Here is a 24,824-nt window from a genome sequence, read left to right as displayed (position 1 = left end):
AAACAGACTGTGGAAATAAAAGTGGGGACAAAGTACGAATACCTTTAAAAGGCGATCTAGGAGCTCGGATCCACTTTTCACATTGGGGTCTGGGTCGGCCGCCAGCTGTGAGAGGCACAGAGAGGGGAGGTGACACAGAGGCAGGGGTCACGGTCGGATGCAAGACCAGGGATGTCCCACAGACTCGCAGCCCAGGCCTTGGGACAGCCTGGAACAGCCAGCAGGCCCCACCGTCAGCAAACACATTTGGGAAAGGCTAGGAAAGCGGGGGTGGGCACAATGGAGCCTGCTCAGGAGCCAGATGCAGGGAATTCCCTCTGTTTAGGGACTTCTCCTGGGACCCACAGTGGTTCCTGTTTCCTGCTGTGACTGGGTCAGGGGGTGGCTTCCCGTCAGCCTTCCCCAGGGGTTTCCAATCTTAAAGTACTGGGTCCTCACACCACTCCTGGAGGAGACGGGGAGCTGCAAGGCTGATACTCTAGAAACTTCCATGGCATTGTGTAGGGGCAGCAGCATTGCAGGGCTGCTCTGCGCCTGGGAGGGGAACTCCACGAGGCTGTGAGCAGCACGGAGAGCATGAGCTTTTTCTAGGGCGCTTGTGAGCTAGATGAAGTGCTGCCCTCCCCACAGGGAAGTATGGTCTGGGGAAGACGGCTTCAGGATCATCCCCTTCTACTAGGGAGCCTAGTGTTCCAGATTATCAGTTTCTTCCCTCGACTGTGTGGTAGACTGATTCTTACACCAAATGCAATAAAAATGAATTAAAAGAGAAATGAAAAAAAGTGTAAATGCAAGTCCATAAAAATGATCAAATTCAACAGACAGTGTCCCTTGCAGCCATATGCTTGTTTGCTCCGCTTACATCTGGGAAAAGGGGTCCAAGGTCCCAGAAGGTCAAGTGAAGTGGGTGAACTGAGCGCAGCCCAGTGAGGAGGAGGGCGGTTACCTTGCTCAACCCGTCAAAGAGCACATTGAAGTGGGGCAGCACAGCGCCCCGGGCCACCTTGACGATGTTGTAGAGGGCCTCGCAGGCGTAGTAGCGCAGCCTGCTGTCTGCATCATTGAAGCAGGTCAGCACTGGCTCGATCAGCTCCTTCAGGTAGAGCCCTGAGTCCTGCAAGGGGGCAGGAAGACGAGAAGACAGCTGAGAATGGGTCAGAGTCCAGGCCCTGCAGCCTGCAGTGCCAGCTGACATCCCAGCTCCCGTGGAGGTATACAGGCCTTTGCGTGAGGGCTGGGCTCAAAGACCCTTCCCAAGCCTGCTTCCCAGAAGAGGGCCCATGCCTAGGGGACCAGGCTGAAAGGCGACAAAGCCAGCCTTGCTGCTCTCAGGTGTGGATAGAATGGTAATAAAACGTAGGTCTGCAACACCCTGCTGGGTCTTGAGAAGGAAGGAATCTGGATGGCCTGGTCAGCATCAAGGCTGGGATGGGTGTGTCTGTCCCTTGGATGAAAGGCCCACCTTGCCCAGTGCGATGGAGCAGGCGGCCAGGCCGATGAGGCCCCCTTTCCGGCTGTGGGGGTGCTGAGACAGGGCAAACTCCTGGGACAGGGTCTGGATCACATGCTTGATTTGCACGGTATTGTTCTGGGCCACGAACTCCCGGACCAGCCTGGAGAGAGAGGAGAGAGGGGTTGTCGGAATCAGGCGACCTCTGCTGTGGCCTCCAGGGCCTGGGGCTGCGATGAGGAAGGGAGATGACCTGTTTGGAAAGAGGAATTGGGAGTCAGGCGTCTCAGGGCAGGTCTCAGTTCTGCTGCTGGCTGAGTCATGGTTGTTTCCCTACTCTGGGTCTCAGTTTCCCTTTGTGTACAATGCAATAAGGAACAATGGTGCTACCTCGCTTCTGGGAATCCGGGAGAATGCAAGCGAATGTGTCACTGGCGACCAAAAAAGTACAATGTATCATCAGCTGATCAACTGTCTTTATTCAACACTTACTCAGCTTTCCATTCGTGCATCTCAGAAACTCTGCATCTGAGTGACTATTTTCAGGGACGTTGCTGGGACACACAGCTGAATCAGGCCCCGGTGTAATGGGGAAGATCCACATGCAAACAAGTAATAGCAGCAAAATGGTGCCAGTGATATCATAGAAGCAAGAAAATGTAATGGGCTAAGTCTCCTCGGGCTGTCCAGGAGGATTACAGGGAAGTGCTAGTTGAGTCCGATTTTTTTTTTTTTTTTTTTTTTTTTGAGACGTTGTCTCACTCTGTAGCCCAGGCTGGAGTGTAGCGGCATGATCTCAGCTCACAGCAAACTCCGCCTCCTGGGTCCTGGTTCAAGTGATTCTCCTGCTTCAACCTCCTGAGTAGCTGGGATTACAGGCATGCACCATTATGCCCAGCTAATTTTCATATTTTTAGTAGAGACGGGGTTTCACCATGTTGGCCATGCTGGTCTTGAACTCCTGACCTCATGATCTACTCATCTCAGTCTTCCAAAGTGCTGGGATTACAGGCGTGAGCAACCGCGCCTGGCCTGTCAGATTTTAAAAACAGTTACAGGCACTTTCCAGGTAAAGAAAGGAAGGCAGGGCATCTTGGGCACAGGGAAGAAGAGGCTGGCCAAGGCAAGACATGATGACATGGCATATCTGGGCCAAGACGAGTGCTCTGGTGTGTGGAAGGGGTGGCTAGAGACAGGTAAGGAAAAGATGAGTTGGGGGAAGTTTTCCAGCAAGGGATGACATGCTCAGTCCATGTTCCAACTGGACACCTCTGGTGGTGGCTTGGAGAAGCTGGGCTGGGGAGTGCGTGGGTTTGACCGGAGACTGATGCCGGGACGTTCAGGAGAACACTGTGGCTATGGGGTAAGGAGGTCCTGAAATGTGACTGAGTCAGGGGGAAAGAGCAGGGGGGACTGTTTCTAGAATTAAACAGAAAAGCGTTAACAGCTGACTAAGAAGAGGAGAGAAGAGGGTAGGGTAGACGGTGCCCCCACGGTGTCTCCCTGGGCAGTGATGCTGACAGGGAGAGGTGCAGGTAGGAGGGAGGCTGCCTTCGTGGGAGGGAGCGCTTGCTGGTCACCCAGGGAGGATGCATCCCCAGACAGGCCCTGCCCTGAGTGGAGGAGGCAGGCCTGGCTCCACTAACCAGTCTGTCTTCAGAGGCCCATGGACATGAAGGCCAGGTCTCTGCTCTCCCAAAGCTCATGCCATTTCTGCAGTGACAAGTCTCACATGGGATATGGTGGCAGGAGTGCCCCAGATCACTGATGGAGGAGAGGCAACTGGGGTGGTCAGGGAAGTCTTCCGGAAGTGGGATGGAGCTGGATCTTGAAGGAGGCAGGAGGGAAAGAAATGGGCCTTCCTAGCAAAAAGAACCCCATCAGCAGAGGTGAGGATGGGGAAGTAGCCAACCTTGTCTGGGGCTCCCGAGAACAGGACAGCAGCAGGAAATGTGAGGATAGGCTGCTGGTGGTAACTGGGGCATCTCCAGTGAAAAGAACAGATTTCAGGTACCAGGGAGCTGAGCATATGAAAGACTGTCTTAAGGAACCTGGAGATGTTTGCGAGATGATGGGAGGCGTGAGGGATGACACTCATGGAGCCACTGAAGGTGGGAAAAGGGCAGTCTAGAGACCTCAGACTTTACAAAAAGTAACTGCAGGCATTCTCTCTCCTTGCTTTGCATCCAGTCATGGCAGGTACCTTGCTCAGCTGTTGCACAAACGGGGGAAGAATTTGAAGAACAGTCATGTCCAAAAGGTGTCCATGAGTCTCTGTGGTTCCACCTGAGGAGCTTTCTAATAATTAGAGCTATGACTTTCTAGTAATTAAAACAAAATGTGCTGTCCTGTGAGACAGAGACCAGCAGAAATGCTGTTCAAAGAGGGGCCGGGCAGTGGTTTGGTAAAGATTTAATACAGCCAGTCATATGAAGCACCTATCAAGTGCCAGGCACTGTTCACATAAGAGGTGACAAAACAGGTCTTGCTCTGGGATAATGGATGTTAGAGACGTGATGGGTGCTTCAGGAAGGAGCTGTACAAGTGGCCTGTGAGTTGTCCCTTGCTTTTATCTTTATGAGGCTGGGACTGTGGATGAACCCAGGGCTTCTGGATAGAATCTGAACTCTAGTTCATAGGCCTCAACTCCCAAAGCAGTGTACTAAGGACTGGCAAGGATGGTTCTACATCAACTTGTCTGGTCTCCCAAACTGGACAAACCAGCCAGGTGAGACCCAATCATCTGTCAGTACCTGGCTCTTTGACAGAGACAGCCCCTTGCCAAAAGCCCTGCAGATGCTCTGGCAAACAGCTGGAGCATTGGTGGTTCAGTGGTAGAATTCTCGCCTGCCACGCGGGAGGCCCGGGTTCGATTCCCGGCCAATGCAATGCAGTGTTGCTTTTTCTGCCTTTTCCTGGCCAGTTTCCTCACAGAAAGATCCTGCTAAGGAGCCAGTCAGTCTCTCCAACTACACCAGACCTGCAGCAGCTAAGGCTGCCCACAAATCTGGAACCACACTGCCCTGCTGAATTAGCAAGAGAGCTGCTAGGTTCTCCGGAGAGGCACTCACTACTGGCTGTGGAGCCATGAACTTGATGCCTTCACCTTAAGGGGACTCCTGCTGGGCTGTCCTCAGCCTTGGCCAGTCTTCCGCAGGAAGCTGGTGTGAAATCTGAGAACAGTAAAACAGTTTAAAACAAGACGAAAGGCAGAATGCAGTGGGAGGACACAAACATCACAGAGGAAAATGTCCCCCAAAGTCTTAATATACTTTTGCTACTGAGAAAGACTCAAGCTCTAGTTTCTGTCCCGAGCTCTGAAGGCAAATCAACTGGACAAGCACATGCACACCCTCGCGCTTCCTGCCTTCTCCCTCCTGCTCTGCAGTCTGAGTGTTCCATTCTTTCAACTGTGCTGATGTGGCAGCATCAGACCGGCTTTATGTTCTGTGAATAAACTTATACACAAGAAGGCCCAGGAATGGGGTTAAAGGGAAGTGTGCACACAGCTGCTGACATCTGGAGCATTGGTGGTTCAGTGGTAGAATTCTCGCCTGCCACGTGGGAGGCCCGGGTTCAATTCCCGGCCAATGCAGCAGCAGACCTTTTATAATTCTGAGACTGAATTTGGGATTTCACACTGCCTAAAGAATTTATGAATCCACTCTGAAAACTAAGAATGACTTGTTTCTAGTTGGAATTCAAATGCCTTTGATGAAAACACTCAATTTCCTAAACTCTGCAAAGATCTAGAACCTCGTCTCCTTGTTCTCAAAGAGTCCAGGATGTGGGGATGTGCCAAGGCCCACTAAATCAGCTGTGCCTCCCGACGCCTGCCCAGACAGCCTGCCCGGGAAGCCAGGACATATTTCCGCTTGGTACAAGTTACGGCGGCACTAGGAGTAGGAGTGGGGACATCCTCAAGGCTTCCGCAAGGGGTCCAAAGGAAATTCAACCTGCACGGCAGCGCAGGCCCTGGAGCCACCTCCTCTCCTGTCTCCTTGTTTCAGGTCACAAACATTCCCTGAGCAACTGAAGAGGGAACTCCTTCCGTGTGACAGTCAGTGGATGGGAGCTATTCCCTACCCCTGAGGAGCTCTCTGCCAGGGTGGGAAGAGGAGGAAAGAAGAGAGGGCTTAAGGAATACTGAGCAAAATGAGAAAAAACGCTTGGTAAGAAGAGTAGGAGGTGAGCAGGGGCAGGCCAGAAAGAGAATGATGGGTGTCTGCCAGGAGGGGATGTGCTGGGACTCCGTAAGGGTCAGCACTGCAGATGGGTTTTGAAGGACGAGTAGGTGTTCATTCTGGAACTGTTTAGGATGAGGCTGAAGAAAGGCTCAGAGGAAGGAGGAGCAGGCATTTAGTTTGGAAGAAAAAAAAGCCACAGGTGGAGGGGAAGTGGGTGACAGGGTTGGAAAGTTGCTCCCAGTCATGCGACGCAGGACCCTGGACCCTGGCAAAGGAACTGGCATTTAGCCCCAGTGGCTGTGAGGAGCTGCAGAAGGCCACGAGCCTGCGAGTGGTATAAACTTTAGGAAGGGCAGTCTGCACCGGCGGGCGGTACGGGTTTGAATGGCACTTAGGGAGCTCTGAGGAGTACAAGGAAAGTGGCTCTGATGTCGGAGTGACAGCCTGAAAGAGTCACAGGGCCTCGTGAGGGAGGACATGGGAAAGGGGGGGATTTCTGTGCTGGGTATCCCCTCCCCACCCCTTCATCTTTGCAAAGAGCAAATGCCTCCTTGCTTGGCGCCAGCTGGAAAGCCTCTCCCACCAGAGTCCTACTAGGACTCAACTCAGGACACCCCAGGCTACTACAAAAATTCAAGCCCAGTGGCCCCAGGAACTCCAAGATTTTACAGTCTCTGCCCCTATACTTAAGGGTAGAATATTCTTCATCTCCAAGAAAACAGGTCTCTGGCAGACAAACAATGGCTGAAGGGAAAACTCTGGAACATGTCCTCACCAATATGTCAGCCTGGAGAGCACCAGGCCTGGGGTCAAGTCCTGGACCACGGGCAGGAAGAATCTGTTCCACGAATCAAGCCCACCCTCCTTATCTGACACTTGGGGCAAGCAAAACAGGGCCAGGCCGACCTCTGGGCCTTCCTGCTGCGCTCCCAGCACAGGCTTCGACTCCAGTCAGGCCTGCCTTCTTACTGCGCCCTGCTTAGTCCACTGCTGCACCTCCCATCTGCCCACTCTCTAGGAAAGCTCCTGGTCCCTTTGACAGTCTACCTGGCCCCCAAAGTCCAGCTCAAATCCAATCCCCCGCCTTTCCTGATGATCCCACGAAGTGAGTGCAGAAGGACTCAGGACCCCTCCTTCTGTGCCCAGCAACGTACTGTCGAATGTCAGCAGGTAAATTCCTTCTAACTCCTTCTCATGCATGATTCCTACCTCTACAACTCTTTTTTTTCCCTTTGAGACAGAGTCTTGGTCTGTTGCTCAGGCTGGAGTGCAGTGGTGCGATCTCGGCTCACTGCAACCTCTGCCTCTGGGGTTCAAGTGATCCTTCTGCCTTAGCCTCCTGAGTAGCTGGAATCACAGGCACCTGCCATCATGCCTGGCTAATTTTTTGTATTTTTAGTAGAGACAGGGTTTCACCATGTTGGCCAGGCTGGTCTCGTGCACCTGGCCTCAAGTGATCCACCCACCTCGACCCCTCTAGTGCTGGGATTATAGGTGTGAGCCACCATGCCTGGTCCCTCCACAACTTGATAAACTCCTTGAGGACTGACAGGCACCATCTGCATCTCTAGTATCAGGCCTCTCTCGGAGCCCAGAACTTTGCGTGTGGTAGGTGGGGCAACACCTCTCAAGCCTGGCAGGGGTGACAGGCAGCTTGAGCTGCAGGGAAAACCTGGCCAAAATCCCACACTGCTATAGTGGTGACATAGGAGTGCTTTGCAAGCCCAAACCTAGCCTACTGGGTTAATCAAGAAGGCATCTGGATGGTTCTCACCCTCTAGTCTTATAATCCAGGTTAGCAGGAGTGAAGGCCACCATTACTAGGACCAGAACATGCACACTGGGAAGGGCCCAGGTCTCCAGAGCTGTGGCTGGTGGCCAGGGAAAGATGCACATACTCAGATGAAGCCTGAAGGGCAGTTGAAGGTGTGCTCTGACCCCTCGCTAGGTGCTCCAGAACTGCCCTAGTCAGCCAGCCTGTGATGTGGTCTTTCCACTCCACAGTGCAAGTACAGAGACAAAAAAACCAACTACAAGGGGAAGCAAAGTAAGTGAAGTTGAAAACCTGGGCATTCCCAGTTCCAGGTTTAGTGTCTCTTCAAAAGACCATACTGTCCCTCCTTTCATCCACAGGTTGAGAGCCAGAGGTGGGGGATCTGAGGCTGAACTAGTTTTGAAGTTAATATCTGGCCCAGAAACTCTCACGATGACAAATCCCTGGAGACCTTCACTAACGCAAAGGTCATGGGCACTGCTGTCTTATACACCAGAGAAGAGAATCTACCTCTGCCTGGTTTCCTCCAAAAGGTGCTGAAGAACCCTGGGGGAGAGGTGTCTTCTAGAGGCTGCTCAAAGCCTTCATTTTCAACTGGCCAGTGGCATTGCAGGATGGCAGGAACACCCACTCCCCAGAAGATACAAGCCCCAAGGTGGGCCAATGCCAAGCTCTTGATGCCACCCTTAATGTCTCAGAGACTGTCACATCGACTACCCACTCCCTGATAGGAGAAGCAGTCATGGGCAGTGCAAGATACATCTGGACTTTCATTAACCAAAGGAGAACCTGGGGCCACCCAGCACAGCCACAGGACCCCTTAGCCTCTGTACCACAGCATGGTGACAGTCTCAGGTGACTATCACACGTCACACAGGGACCACTGAGTTGACCACTTCCCAAGCACTCACACTCTGCTAAGTATTCCAGGGGTCAGTTATTCCTTAGGACACCTCCTTCTGTAGCCATTATTATTCCCATCTTCCAGATCTGAAACAGTCTGAGAGAAACTGAGCCCCTTTCTAGGGGTCACGGAAGGTCTGACATCTACCAAGTCCACACTCTTTCAACTATGTCACAGTTCCTCCCTCCCATCTCGCTGAGGCACTTCAGCTGCAAACTGAATGCATTCAATTACAGATGGCAATTCCTTTGTGCAGAATCAAAGCCCCCAAGTGAAACGCAGTTTTCTCTATACACTTTTCCACACTGCTTGGTCATCGTCAAGCCATTCCTCCCCACACATACGGAGTACAGATAAGGTGCCTACTTGGGATGTTTTGAAATGAGGCTCTAGCAATGGTTTTCTGTGAATGCAGGAACAGAGTAAGTAACCATTAGCTGAACACTTACTATCTGCCAGGCAATGTGCTGCATGCTTTACATACAAGATCTAATTGAAACCTTAAAACAAGCCACTGAGTTAAGTACCATTACACCCATTTTATAGCTTGCGGAAACTGAGGCTCAGAGAAGTTAAGAAGCATACACAGAAGAGGGGGGATCCAAGATGGCCGATTAGGAGCAGCTCTGGATTGCAGCTCCCAGCAAAAGCCTGGAGGGTGAGTGGACACCACATCTCCAGACGGATTTTTATTGCCCACAGACCAGGCGGAGGAGCCCCATGGGTCGCCAGCAAGGCTGTTTTGGCTGGCGTGACGGGTCTCCGCACAAAATACATGGGTCCGGGCGCCATTTTAGCTGGCGATTGGAGTGTCTGGGAGACAGAGTCATCCGTTCAACTAATAAAAAGGGAACTGAAACAGGGAGCCAGGCCAAGAGATTCCTGGGTGAAAAAGCACCACGAATCTCCAGTGTAGCTGTTTCAGCTGGTGCAGTGGGTCGCTGCACGGGAAATGACACAGATCCCGGCACCTTTTCGAAGGGGACTGGAACACCTGGGAGACAGAGTTGGCTGTTCAACTGAAAAAAAGGAGACTGAAAGAGGGAGTTAGGCCAGGAGATTCCCCGGTGAAAAAGCACCACAAGTCTCCAGCGGCTGTTTCAGCCGGCACAGCAGGTCTACGCAGAAGAAATCACACAAATCCGGACGCCGTTTCAACTGGTGACTGGGACACCTGGGAGACAGAGTCGCCAGTTCAACTGAAAAAAAATAGGGGTCTGAGGCAGGAAGCCAGGTGATCATGCTCGGCCGAACCTAACCCCACAAAAAGCAGCAATCTAAAACGCTCTGGATTAAGAGTTTCACAGCAAGCACAGCTGAACCGGGGACAGTCCACCTCTGTGGTGGAGGGGCATCTGCCATTACCGAGTCAGTCCACCACTACTGAGGTAGTCTGCCATTGCCGAGGCGGCCCACGATTGTGGAGGCGACCTGCCATTGCAGAGGCAGTCTGCCATAACAGAGAGGGTTCGCCATTACAGCGGTGGGCCGCCATTGCTGAGGCAGTTCTAACTATACCCCTATAAACAAGACTGCAGGGAAGTTCACATGGCAGCTGGGCGGAGCCCACAGCAGCTCAGCAAAGCCTCTGCAGGCAGACTGTGACTAGGCTGCCTCCTCGCTGGGCAGGGCAGCCCTGAAAAAAGGCAGCAGCATGACAGAAACTTATAAATAAAGCCCTACCTTCCCGGGACAGAGCACCTGGGGGAAAAAAAAAGGCATTAATGAGTTCTGCTGCAGCAGACTTAAACGTACCTGCCCAGCAGCTCTGAATGGAACAACAGAGCTCGCAGCTCAGCACTTGAGCTCCTATAAAGGACAGACTGTCTCCTGAAACAGCTCCCTGACTCCCATATATCCAAAGAGTCACCTCATAAAGGAGAGCTCAGAATGACATCTGGCGGGTATCCTTCTGGGACAAAGATAGCAGAAGAAGAAACCGGCAGCAACCTTTACTATTCTGCAGCCGCTGCAGGTGATCCCCAGGCAAGCAGGGCCTGGAGTGGAATTCAGCAGCCCTACAGCAGAGGGGCCTGAATGTTAGAAAGAAAACTAAGAAACAGAAAGAAATAACTTCATCATCAACAAACTGGACAACCACTCAGAGACCCCAACTGAAAGTCACCAACTACAAAGACCACAGGTAAATAAATCCACGAAGATGGAAAGAAACCAGCCCAAAAAGGATGAAAACACCCGAAACCAGAATGCCTCTCCTACAAGGGATCACAACTCCTCACCAGCAAGGGAACAAGACTGGATGGAGAATGAGTCTGGTGAATTGACAGAACCAGGCTTCAGAAAGTGGGTAATAAGAAACTTCTCTAAGCTAAAAGAACATATTCTAACCCAATGCAAAGAAACTAAGAACCTTTAAAAAAGGTTTGACGAAATGCTAACAAGAATAAATAGCTTAGAGAGGAATATAAATGAATTGATGGAGCTGAAAAACACAACATGAGAACTTCGCAAAGCATACACAAGTTTCAAGAGCCTAACTGACCAAGCAGAAGACAGGAATCAGAGATCGAAGATCAACTCAATGAAATAAAATGAGAAGGCAAGATTAGGGAAAAAAGGGTAAAAAGAAATGAACAAAGTCTCTCTCCAAGAAATATGGGACTATGTGAAAAGACCTAATCTATGTTTGACAGGTGTACCTGAATGTGACAGAGAGAATGAATTGAAGCTGGAAAATACTCTTCAGGATATTACCCAGGAAAACTTCCCCAACCTAGCAAGGCAGGCCAATATTCAAGTCCAGGAAATACAGAGAACACCACAAAAATATTCCTCAGGAAGAGCAACCCCAAGGCACATAATCATCAGATTCACCAGGGTAGAAATGAAGGAGAAAATGCTAAGGGCAGCCAGAGAGAAAGGTCGAGTCACCCACAAAGGGAAGCCCATCAGACTCACAGTGGATCTCTTAGCAGAAACCCTACAAGCCAGAAGAGAGTGGGGGCCAATATTCAACATCCTTAAAGAAAAGAACCTTCAACCTAGAATTTCATATCCAGCCAAACTAAGTTTCATAAGTGAAGGAGAAATAAAATCCTTTATGAACAAGCAATTGCTCAGAGATTTCATCACCTCCAGGCCTCCTTTACAAAAGCTCCTGAAAGAAGCACTAAACAGAGAAAGGAACAACCAGTACTAGCCGCTCCAAAGATATACCAAATGGTAAAGAGCATCGACACAATGAAGAAACTGCATCAACTAATGGGCAAAACAACCAGCTAGCATCAAAATGGCAGGATCAAATTTACACATAACAATATTAACCTTAAATGTAAATAGGCTAAATGCCCCAATCAAAAGACACAGACTGGCAAACTGGATAAAAAACCAAAACTCATCGGTGTGCTGTATCTAGCAAACCCATCTCACATGCAAGGATACACAAAGGCTCAAAATAAAGGGATGGAGGAAGATTTACCAAGCAAATGGAGAGCAAAAAAAAGTAGGAGTTGCAATCCTAGTCTCTGATAAAATAGATTTTAAACCAACACAGATCAAAAGAGACAAAGAAGGACATTACATAATGGTAAAAGGATCAATGCAACAAGAAGAGCTAATGATCCTAAATATATACGCACCCAATACAGGAGCACCCAGATACATAAAGCAAGTTCTTAATGAATTACAAAGAGACTTAGACTCCCACACAATAATAGTGGGAGACTTTAACACTCCACTGTCAATATTAGACAGATCAACAGACAGAAAATTACAAGGATATCCAGGACTCGAACTCAGACCTGGACCAAGCAAACCTAATAGACATTTACGGAACTCTCCACCCCAAATCCACAGAATATACATTCTTCTCAGTACCAAACCACATCTACTCTAAAACTGACCATATAATTGGAAGTAAATCACTCCTCAGCAAACGCAAAAGAATGGAAATCATAATAAACAGTCTCTCAGACCACACTGCAATCAAGTTAGAACTCAGAATTCAGAAACTAACTCAGAACCGCACAGCTTCATGGAAACTGAACAGCTGGCTCTTGAATGTTGACTAGATAAACAATGAAATGAAGGCAGAAATAAAGATGTTCTTCAAAACCAACGAGAACGAACACACAACATACCAGAATCTCTGGGACACATTTAAAGCAGTGTCTACAGGAAAATTTATAGCAATAAATTACCACATGAGAAGCAAAGACAGATCTAAAATCGACACCCTATCGTCAAAATTGAAAGAGCTAGAGGAGCAAGATCAGAAAAACTCAAAACCTAGCAGAAGACAAGAAATAACTAAGATCAGAGCAGAACTGAAGGAGATAGAGATACAAAAAAAACTTCAAAAAATCAATAAATCCAAGAGCTGGTTTTTTGAAAAGATCAACAAAATAGACCACTAGCAAGATTAATAAAAAAGAAAAGAGAGAAGAATCAAAAAGATGCAATAAAAAATGATAAAGGGGATATCACCACAGATTCCACAGAAATACAAACCATCATCAGAGATTATTACAAGCAACTCTATGCACATAAACTAGGAAACCTGGAAGAAATGGATAAATTCCTGGACACTTGCATCCTTCCAAGCCTAAACCAGGAAGAAGTCAAAACCCTGAATAGACCAATAACAAGAGCTGAGGTTGAGGCAGCAATTAATAGCCTACCAACCAAAAAAAGCCCAGGTCCAGATGGGTTCACAGCCGAAATCTACCAGATGTACAAACAGGAGCTGGTACCATTCCTTCTGAAACTATTCCAAACAGTCCAAAAAGAGGGAATCCTTCCCAAATCATTTTATGAGACCAACATCATACTGATACCAAAACCCGGCAGAGATTCAACAAGAAAAGAAAACTTCAAGCCAATATCCATGATGAACATAGATGCAATAATCTTCAATAAAATACTGGCAAACCAATTGCAACGGCACATAAAAAAGCTTATCCACCATGATCAAGTAGGCTTCATCTCAGGGATGCAAGGCTGGTTCAACATACGCAGGTTTATAAACATAATTCACCACATAAACAGAACCAAAGACAAAAACCACATGATTATCTCAATAGATGCAGAGAAGGCCTTTGACAAAATTCAACAGCCCTTTATGCTAAAAACCCTCAATAAACTAGGTATTGATAGAATGTATCTCAAAATAATAAAAGCTATTTATGACAAACCCACAGCCAATATCATACTGAATGGGCAAAAACTGGAAGCACTCCCTTTGAAATCTGGCACCAAATAAGGATGCCCTCTCTCATCACTCCTATTCAATATAGTGTTGGAAGTTCTAGCAGAGCAATCAGGCAAGAAAAAGAAATAGAGGGTATTCAGTTAGGAACAGAGGAAGTCAAACTGTCTCTATTTGCAGACGACATGATTGTATATTTAGAAGACCCCATTGTCTAAGCCCAAAATCTCCTGAAACTGATAAGCAACTTCAGCAAAGTCTCAGGATACAAAATCAACGTGCAAAAATCACAAGCATTCCTATACACCAATAAAAGACTTACAGAGAGCCAAATCAAGAACAAACTGCCATTCACAATTGCTACAAAGAGAATAAAATACCTAGGAATACAACTAACAAAGAATGTAAAGGACCTCTTCAAGGACAACTATAAAGCACTGCTCAACGAAATCAGAGAGGACACAAACAGATGGAAAAACATTCCATGCTCATGGTTAGGAAGAATCGATATCGTCAAAATGGCCATACTGCCCAAAGTAATTGACAGATTCAATGCTATTCCCGTCAAGCTACCAATGACCTTCTTCACAGAACTGTAAAAAACCACCTTAAACTTCACATGGAACCAAAAGAGAGTCTGCATAGCCAAGTCAATTCTAAGCAAAAAGAACAAAGCTGAAGGCATCACACTACCTGACTTCAAACTATACTACAAGGCTACAGTAATCAAAACAGCATGGTTCTGGTACCAAAACAGACATATAGACCAATGGAACAAAACAGAGGCCTCAGAGGCAACGCCACACATCTACAACCATCTGATCTTTGACAAACGTCACAAAAACAAGCAATGGGGGAAAGGATTCCCTGTTTAATAAATGGTGTTCAGAAAACTGGGTAGCCATGTGCAGAAAGCAGAAACCGGACCCCTTCCTGACACCTTACACTAAAATTAACTCCACGTGGATTAAAGACTTAAACGTAAGACCTAACACCATAAAAACCCTAGAAGAAAATCTAGGCAAAACCATTGAGGACATAGGCATAGGCAAGGACTTCATGACTAAAACACCAAAAGCATTGGCAACAAAAGCCAAAATAGACAAATGGGACCTAATCAAACTCCACAGTCTCTGCACAGCAAGAGAAACAGACATTAGAGTGAACCAGCAACCAACAGAATGGGAAAAAATTTTTGTAATCTACCCATCTGACAAAGGGCTAATATCCAGAATCTACAAAGAACTAAGACAGATTTACAAGAAAAAAATAAGCCCATCCAAAAGTGGGTGAAGGATATGAACAGACACTTTACAAAAGAAGACATATATGAGGCCAACAAACATATGAAAAAATGCTCATCACCACTGGTCATTAGAGAAATGCAAATCAAAACTACATTGAGATACCATCTCATGCCAGTAGAATGGCAATCATTAAAAAATCTGGAGACAACAGATGCTGGAGAGGATGTGGAGAAATAGGAACACTTTTACACTGTTAGTGGGAGTGTAAATTAGTTCAACCATTGTGGAAGACAGTTTGGTGATTCCTCAAGAGCTAGAAATAGGAATTCCATTTGACCCAGCAATCCCATTACTGGGTATATATCCAAAGGATTATAAATCGTTCTACTTTAAGGACACATGCACATGAATGTTCACTGCGGCACTGTTTACAATAGCAAAGACTTGGAACCAACCCAAATGCCCATCAATGATAGACTGGACAGGGAAAATGTGGCACATATACACCATGGAATACTATGCAGCCATAAAAAAGAATGAGTTCATGTCCTTTGTAGGGACATGGATGAACCTGGAAACCATCATTCTCACCAAACTGACATAAGAACAGAAAATCAAACACCACATGTTCTCACTCGTAGGTGGGAGTTGAACAATGGGAACACATGGACACAGAGAGGGGAGCATCACAAACTCTGGGGTCTGTGTGTGGGGGAAACAGGGGAGGGACAGCGGGGGGTGGGAAGTTGGGGAGGGATAACATGGGGAGAAATGCCAGATATAGGTGATGGGGAGGAAGGCAGCAAATCACACTGCCATGTGTGTACCTATGCAACAATCTTACATGTTCTTCACATGTACCCCAAAACCTAAAATGTGATTAAAAAAAAAAGAAGCATACACAAAGTCATGCAAATTGTAGCTGAGGGATCTAAAAATCAAATCAAGGTTTTACTAACCCCAAGGTCTAAAATCTTACCCACTGTATAACATTAGCCCCCTCCCTAAATGGCAAAGCTACCACCAGCTGGATGCCCACTGTGTGCCAGGCATGCTACCTTTGTGATTTCGTTTAACTCCAATCCCATGTCATTTGGTAATGTCCCCATGTCCCAACCTCTGTCCTAGGTGGCAGAGGTTTTAGCCACTGACCTCAGGTTACCATGTGTTCAGAGGAGAATCCTCAGCTGTAAGGTGGGTTAATCATTACAATGACTTTACAGTGCTTTTAGAGAATTAAATTAGGTAATCACATATTGTGCTCTCTATTACACATGTTCAAACAACAATATTAGTGCAAAGTCAGAATCAGAGACAAGCTGTGGTCTTATACACACCACACGAGGTTGTGTTCATTCCATAAGTGCTGGCTGAGCAGCCACTATGCTCCTGGCTCCAAGACAGCTGTAAAGATAAACCTGCAGGTGACATTTATTCCTGTGTTGTGAAACTCTCAGTATGGACTTGGGGCTGCTGCCGTGTTTCCCCCCGCAAGTCCAACCATCCATCCCGGTCCTCTCTACAACACACCACACTCAGGTGGCATATCCAGGCAGCAGTGTCCCAAACAGGATCTGGGTAAACATCTCTGCCAGTTGCTTTGCTGAGTATTTAAGTAATTTGGTTTCCACTTGCACACCAGTCTCCAAAACTGAATGGGAAAGCGGAACATCTGCCTCTGAGGAAGAACCAATGCCCTTTTGAAAAGGCCTAGGAATGAACTGACTAGAAATGAGCACGTATGACGTGGGAACGAGCACGTACTGAGCAAACAGTGGATCCAACCAGGGGAACAAACTACAAAGGAGAAGCGAGAGTCGCAGACAGCAGAGGCCTGTTTTGATCTCAGGTGAGGACAGTTGTGACCACCGAATAAGTACTTCCCTCACGCTGTAACAAAACAGCACTAATTTAAAAACTGAAGCACAATTCCATACCACAAATTCACTCTTTTAGCGTGTAGACATCAGCGGATTTTCGTATATTCACAAAGTTGTGCAACCATCACCATCATCAATTGCAGAGCATTTTTTACCACCTCCAAAAGAAACCCTGCACCCGCTAGCAGTCACTCCCCGTTCCCCTGAATCTCCTCCCCTGAGTCCTAGGCAACCCGGGTCTACCTTCTGTTTCCACAGATTTGCCTGTTCTGGCCATTTCACATAAATAGAATCATACAACATGTGCCCTTCCATGGTTGGCTTCTTTCACTTCACATAATGCTTTCAAGGGGCATTTTTTTTTTTTTTTTGAAGATAAGAAAACTGAGGCCCAGAGAGGTTAAACCAGAGATCAGAAACCCAAATGCTCACAGGGGCCAGGCAGGAGAGGCAGGGGGCAGCCCCAGCAGGTAAAACAGGCTCTGGTTAATCTGCCAACAGGTGGCAAAGCTCCTGCCGATTTGCTTTGCAGGAATGCAGGCCCCCAGAGCCACATTGCCAAAGTCAATAAGATAATCCAGAAACCTGAATTTCACTGTGAAATTTCTCAAATTTAAAATACTTTGTGATCCAGGCCAAACCAAACAGGTGCGCATGGAGGTCACAGCCCCTAGGGGCCAGCCTGTGACCCTGGGATTAAGCAATTTAAACAGGGTCCCACTGCTGATAAACAGCCAAGCTAGGTGGAATTCTGATATGCACTGCACTGCACTCCAAAAATTACCTTGAGCCACTGGGTAATAAATACAGTTATGTGGCACCTAAGGACATTTTGGTCAACAACAGACTGCATATTCCACAATGGTCCCGTGAGATGATAATATCGTATTTTTACTATACTATTTCTATGTTCAGATATATTGAGGTACACAAATACCACTGTGTTACAACTGCCTAAGTACCGAGCAGTCACATGCTGTGCAGGTTTGTAGACTAGGGACAACAGGCTCTACCATATGCCCTAGGTGTGTGGCAGGCTGTACCATCTAAGTTTGTGTGAGTACACTCTATGTTGTTCACACAATGATGAAACTGCCCAACAACACATTTCTCAGAACGCATCCCCCTGAAGTGACGCATGACTCTAGTGTCTTCCCCACAGAGGTAGCAAGTTTAGAAGAACCAGGTCAAACCCAACAGTGCAACCTTCAACTGTTCACAGAGCTCCAGGGACTTGCCTCCCCCATAGCCAGCAGCCAGAGAGGCATGATTCAGGAGCTCTGCTCCCAGCATGCCCCGTGAGAGCTTTGGGCTCTCAGCGGGCATGGCCTGGGCCACCTAGCAGGACATTTACATCTGCTGGCTTTTGAACTCAAAGCCCAAGGACAGGATCAGGTGTGTTCAGGGAGGTAGGACCACAGAGGGAACTCAAAGCTCAGGACCACTACAGACTTGACCATGAGTGGTGATGTCTCTCCCAGCCAGCAGTGAGACAGTGTGGGCCCCACCTCCACAATGCCTGGCAGAGCAAGCACCCGCCACACTGATCCGAGGACGAGCTAGCATTTTTCCCCCACGTTAGACTCTTCTGGGAAGACAGCCTGGCATCTTCCCACCCTTTTCATTATGACTGATCAATGACTATATTAAAATTGACAACCCACAAAACCGGAAACAGCCATTATAAAAATCCTAACCTGAATGCTGTAGCCTATAGGAAATTGCGTGGTAATGTGGGAATAAGGCTGTAGGGGCGAATGTTCTCCAGCACTTGTGCACAACTGGCTCCCAACATTCAGCCAGTTAGTGTGGTCACTTAACACCACACTGGTGGTCTTAAGATTCTGGATCCAGAGGTCCTTGAGCTGAGACAAGCATCCATCTCTGCATTTTAGTGGCTGAGAGGCTTGTCATCATGATACAATCCCCTCTTATTTGTGGTTTCTCTTTTTTTTGAGATGCAGTCTCGCTCTGTCGCCTAGGCTGGAGTGCAGTGGTGCGATCTCGGCTCACTGCAAACTCTGCCTCCCGGGTTCAAGTGATTCTCCTGCCTCAGCCTCCCAAGTAGCTGGGACTACAGGTGCGTACCACCAGGCTCAGCTAATTTTTTTTTTTTGTATTTTTAGTAGACACAGGGTTTCACCGTGTTAGCCAGGATGGTATCAATCTCCTGACCTTGTGATCCACCCGCCTCAGCCTCACAAAGTGCAGGGATTAGAGGCGTGAGCCACTTCGCCTGGCCTATTAGTAGTTTTTAACTCCTCACTGGAACACCTTATGCAGGACTGGCTCTGTCATCTGAGCTCTGGAGAACTGAACGTGGCAGCTAAAACCACCGTGGAGATGTGCAAGGATGAAATTCCTTTCATGATAAGCATGTCCCCTTTTTGGTAGGGAAAACCAGTCATGCAGTGGGTACGTCTTCGACACATGAACCTGAGTTTTCTAGCTACGTTCTAGCTGTGAAACCATGAGAAGATTACCTAACCTCAAGGAGCCTGTTTCCTCATCTATAAAATGGGGTAACACCGCTATGCTTATACGGCAGCCATGCAAAATAAATCAGATGAGGGGTATACGATGGCCAAAGGGAAGCTTTTCTATATTCTCCCAACAGTCCAAAATGGGGCAGATCAGCACTTTATATACGTGCACTCCCAGGCTTCACTATGATCACTGTGATGGACTGAACTGTCCCCCAGCCCCCAAATTCATATATTCAAGTTCTGATCCACAATGTGATTGTATTTGGAGGGAGGGCCTATAAGGAAGAAATTAAGGTTAAAAGAGGTCATAAGGGCGGGGCTTTGATTCCATAGGATCAGTGTCCTTATAAGAGGAGAAACAAGCTGGGGCAGTAGCTTGTGCCTGTAATCTCAGCGACTGCTTGAGGCCAGGAGTTCAAGACTAGCTGGGTATGGGGGTGTGTGCCTATACTCCTAACTACTTGGGAGGCTGAAGTGGGAGGATAGCTTGAGCCCAGTTCAAGGCTGCAGTGGGCTGTAATTGCACCACGGCATTCCAACCTAGATGACAGAGTGAGACCTGTCTCTAAAATAAAAAAATAAAAAAAAAAAAAAAGATGCTAGAACCACCACCTCACCCTCCTTATCCAAAAGAAGAGGTCATGTGGATACAAATCACACATGTGAGATGGCAACTGCCTGGAAGCTAAATGAAACCGACTTTACTGGCATATTGATCTTGGATTTCCCAGCCTCCAGAACTATAAGAAATACATTTCTGTGGTTTAAACCATCTAGTCTTTGGTATTTTGTTATGGCAGCTCCAGCAGACTAATACAGTATATTCCATCCTCTGGGGCTTTAATCAAACCTTACCATGACGGCCAACCTCAGGCTAACAAAGAAGCTGTGGGTTGACTATTTGATCTGGGAAAGCCAGGGGCAAACCATATGAGCAGTTAGTGCTTCAGCCTTCCGCTCACACCTGCCAAGTGCTGGCAAGCCCTGAGCATATGAAGATAATATGGAGGCATGGATCCTGCCTTCAGGAAATTCACAGTCTGGGCAGGGTGGCAGATTCCAAAACAATGGCAGGAGAGTTGTAATCGTTTTCTATTTGCTACAGTAATAATTACCACAATCTTAGTGGCTTAGAATAATATATATTTGGCCAGGCACCCGGGCTCATGCCTGTAATCACAGCGCTTTAGGAGGCCACAGTGGGAGTATTGTTTGAGACTGAGAGTTCAAGACCAGCCTGGGCAACATAGTGAGACCCCATCTCTATAAAAGAAATTTAAAAATTAAGACAATTCAAGAACAACACATTTATTACTATGGGTCTTACTAAGCTAAAATCAAGATGTTGGCAGGCTATGTTATTTTTTGAAGCTTTAGGGGAAAATCCATTTTCTTGCCAGCTTCTAGAGGCTGCCTGCATTCCTTGGTTGGTGGTTCCCTTCCACCTTCAAAGCCAGTGATGACTGGGTAAGTCTTCTCACATCACATCACTCTGACACTGACTCTTCTGGTTAGGGTTACACTGGGCCCACCTCGATAATCCCAGATAATCTCTCTATTTTAAGGTTAGTGATTAGCAACCTTAATTCCCCATGGCCATGTAACATAACATAACATATTCACAGGCTCCAGGGATTAGGATGGGGCAAATATGGGAGGCTATCATTCCCCCTACCAAAAAGTGGTAAGAGCAGTACTGACAGATGACAACCATGTTATATACATACAATTAGGACAGTTATACAGTAATTCTCTCTCTATAGTTTATAACAATTACAATGTGACCAGTTCTGCATGAAGTACTTGATTTGGTTTGGATCTGTGTCCCCACCAAATCTCCTGTCTAATTGCCCCATCTCCAACAAGTTCCCAGTGTTGGAGAGGGGCCCTGGTGGGAGGTGGCTGGATCATGGCGGTGGATTTCTCCATGATGATGAATGGCCCAGCACCATCTCCTTGGTGCTGTTCTTGTGATAGTGAGTTCTCAAGAGATGTGGCTGTTTTAAAAGTGCGCAGCACCTCCCTGCTCACTCTCTTTTGCTCCTGCTCCTGCCATGTGAGACGCCTTGCTTCCTCTCTGCCCTCCATCATGATTGGAAGCGTCCTGAGGCCTCCCCAGAAGCAGAAGCCGCTATGCTTCCTGTACAGCTTGCAGAACTGTGAGCCAAATAAATCTCTTTTCTGTATAAATTATCCAGTCTCAGGTATTTGTTTATAGCAGGAAGAAGGTACTAATGCAGCACTCTACAACATTAGCTCAAACAACTCTATACATATTATTGTTATTATTCCCATTTTACAGATGAAGAAACTGAGGCACAGAGGTTAATTAGCTTGCTTAGGCTCACCTAGCCAGTAAATGGTACCTCAAACCTCAGCTCCAGAGCCTGCTGCTCTTAACCACCATGCCATGCAGCTTCTCAAGAAATAGGATGTCTTAAAGGGGCCACTTACCTAAGAACAGGACTAAGCACTTTCATTTAGGGAGCACGTGAACTGACTCTTCTACACTACACAGATAACTACCAAGATTCAGACTCTTACTGGGCATCTGCAGTCTGATTAATGAGAGATTAATTAATTTGTTGAGGGTCACTTTGACCAGGCCAAATAAAGAATATATTAAAACATACAATAGCCCATGTGTACCTGACACACAGAAAGTGTTCAGACACACAGAATGCTGGTAAAGCACAGACAAATAAGCCAGTATCTGTCTCTAAGCAATTTGTGAAGCACAGGTGAGGAAGGCACCAAACTAACTGGCCATTCTTCATTCTACGCGTGATTGGAGAAGGCTGGAAACAGATGAGAGGGTCTTTGAGGCTGGTACTTCTCAAACTTTAAGGTGCACACAATCACCTAGGGATCTTGTTAAAACGCAGATTGATTCCATAGGTCTGGAGCAAAGCTGGAAAGCCTCTAACAAGCTCCCAGGTGATCCTGATGCTGCCGTCTGTAGGCCATGCTTTTGAGCATCAAAGTCCTTAGCCTGCAATGTTATTTCCCCACTGAAAATGTGTGGTCATTCCTTTATTTGGATATCAACCATCAAGTGCTGCCAGGCACTATGCTAAGTGTTGAGGATAAGTAAAACAGACACATCAGCAGAACTCTGTGCTCTTAAGGAGTTCACAGTCAAGTCACTAGTGAGCGTCTCCAAATTCCACAAATCAACGGCGATGTCCAATACAAAACGAACTCCATCAAAGACAAAACCCTTACAGAACTGTCTCTAGTGAGAACAGATAGACAGGCGGTGCTGGAAACAACAATAATGTTGAGATGAATACCTCTCTCCTCAAGGACTCAACAGATGACTCAAGCTATAATAAAACCAGATGAAGGAGAGTGGGTGAGGAAGAAAACTAGGTGTCAAAGCAACTTCAAAGCCAACAAAACTCCATGGACACGGAACCATGCCTATGTATCATCGCTGGTTCCCTCTATTCAGTTTGGCAATGAGCAATAAGACTTGCTAGCATTTGTTAGAGTCAGGTATAAACAAAAAGCTATATAAAAGAGCAGTCAAGAAAGTGGTGTCTGACGAGAGAAGCAGCTAGATAGCGGTGGACACACTGAGTATGAGAGCTGAATGGAGGCAGGGTGGGGAGTTTCTTATCAAAGTCCAAATCCCTTAGTTTAGGAGGAAACTAAAATCCAAAGCAACATTTGGATTACAAACAGCAGTTCTCAACCGGGGCAGTTTTGTTCCTTCAGGGGACATGTGGCAACGTCTGAAGACATTTTTGACTGTTACAACAGATAGAGTGCTACTGGCATCCAGTTGGAAGAGGCCAGAGATGCTGCTAAAAATCCTGGAAGCCACAGGATAGTCCACTACAACCAAGAATCATCTATCTGCCCCAAAATGTGAATGGTGCAGAGGCTGAGAAACCCTGAGTTAAGGAATTTGCACCAGGTTAAAGAATGAATGTCACTCCATGGAATAGATTAGAGCAGTCCAACAGAACATTCTGCAATGATGGAAACAGTCTACAATCTGTGCTGCCCAGTGTAGTAGCCAGCAGCTACATGTGGCTATTGAACACTTGAAATATAGGTAGTATGACTGAGAAACTAAAGTTATATTTAATAATTGAAATTTATAATAGCTACGCATGGCCAGTGGGTACTCTACTGGACAGAAGAGAACTACAATCCACCTTTTCTGACTCCCAGACTGGTGTTTTTCCAGTTTCACAGCCTGCTTTTTTCCACTCTTCTGAAATCACTCAACTCACTTGAGTTTAACCCTACGATTTGACTGGCAAAAAACCCCACAAAAGTAAAAATAATACTGCAGTAAAATAAATAAATAAATAAATAAATAAATAAAACATTCGCTGTTTTGTATATTAGGAAATAAAGTAAAATATCAGTTCATTGTTACACATACATGTAACAGGACTGCAGAAGCAAGAAAGGTCAAATTATTTCTACTCCTACTTGCAGGGAAGGGTGTTATAACACAGATAAAACAAACAACTCTCTGAGTCTTGATATCATGAGGTTTCCGACTTGATTTCTCTGCGTGGTCACTAACAGTCTCTTTCACTTCTCAGAAGCTGAAACCAGCTGGTCAGCATCACCCGCAAATTCTCCAGTTTCTGACTTCTCTCCCACCAAAGACACAAGTCTCTCATTTGCTGGCTTGGGTGACACCGCACCGAAGACTCACCATGTGCCGTGCACTGTGCCAAGCACTACTCATACATTATGTCACTTCATTCTCAGTGCAGCCCTTTGTGGAACCGGGAGGTTAAAGAACTGGGACCAAATCACATAGCCAGTCAGGAGTAAAGCGGGGACTCCCAGATATGACTCCCAATCTGCTCTTAAACACTACACTAAGGTAAAGGCCTGAAACCTGGGAAAGTAACATTGGCTGGGAAGGCGTGAGCAGTCTCCCTGGGGAGCAGAGCAGTCATAGCCAGGGAGGGGTCCTAACGGTTCTTACTTCTCAATCTCCAGCGCTGCCACCTTCCGCTTTTCGTACAGCTTGTCATTGAGGGCGCGCACGATGTTAGGCGTGAGCGGCGCGAAATCCTTCTCCGGGTTCATGGTGATAGCTCCGGGAGCCTCGCGACTCCTTAGCCCGCGGCTGCCGGGGCCGCGCCGGAGCCAGGGGAGTCTGCGGCTCCGCGCTGCCCCCGGCGCCGGCGCATGGACCACGCCGCTCCGGGCTCGTCTGCTTCGCCCCGCCGCAGCGCTCTGGAACCCGGGCCTGGACCCTGCTCCAGCACACCTGACCCTGGCCGCCTAATAGCTCCCGCCCGGCACTAGCGCCACTCACGGGACAGCGGCCATGTTACTCGGGTCACATGACTCTACAGCACTTCCGCCTTCCGCCTCGAGAACCCGCCTTTCTCCAGTCACACCCCCACCGCGGGCCACGGGTGGATTAACCACGCCCTCGCAAGGCTCCACCCCCACGCGCACAACATCCTGGCTGTGCGCCGGGTAGCTGGAGTGTGGTTTGAGACTTGCTTTAATGGGTGCGTATCTCCCGCCCAATTGATGGCACGTGGTGGGCTTCTGTAGATGTTCGTGAGATCGAATGGGTTCCTGGAGTCTGATTCACTTAACATGATTTATTCAGTACTCACCGAATTCACTAGTTCATTCAGCACTTGGTCACTTACCAATTTTGTAGATACCCACGTTTCCCTAACTGAAGTAACGCTGTCATCACTTTCCCCATATTTTAGCCACTTGTATTAATACTA

General features: G+C 47.4%; 1 protein-coding gene and 1 non-coding gene across 2 annotated transcripts in view; one reads left to right on the top strand and one right to left on the bottom strand.

Moving 5' to 3' along the window:
• Positions 1–24,419, bottom strand: part of VAC14 (VAC14 component of PIKFYVE complex) — a 124,883-nt gene extending 100,464 nt beyond the window's left edge. Inside the window, exons 1-4 of the mRNA XM_012437464.3 lie at positions 24,056–24,419; positions 1,463–1,613; positions 947–1,114; positions 43–105 (exon numbers count right to left, since the gene is read on the bottom strand). Of these exons, the coding sequence (XP_012292887.1) occupies positions 43–105; positions 947–1,114; positions 1,463–1,613; positions 24,056–24,159 (486 nt within the window). The 5' untranslated portion in view covers positions 24,160–24,419. The remainder of the gene's footprint in view (positions 1–42; positions 106–946; positions 1,115–1,462; positions 1,614–24,055) is intronic.
• On the top strand, positions 4,268–4,338 carry TRNAG-GCC (transfer RNA glycine (anticodon GCC)). The gene has a single exon. It is a non-coding gene; the product is annotated as a tRNA-Gly (tRNA).
• Positions 24,420–24,824: the final 405 nt, after the last annotated feature.

This window comes from Aotus nancymaae, unplaced genomic scaffold (genome assembly GCF_030222135.1).
Source record: "Aotus nancymaae isolate 86718 unplaced genomic scaffold, 86718_ANA_hifiasm-v0.15.2.pri h1tg000030l, whole genome shotgun sequence".
In the NCBI taxonomy this organism is placed as follows: Eukaryota; Metazoa; Chordata; class Mammalia; order Primates; family Aotidae; genus Aotus; species Aotus nancymaae.
This window is presented reverse-complemented; position numbering and strand designations above follow the sequence as displayed.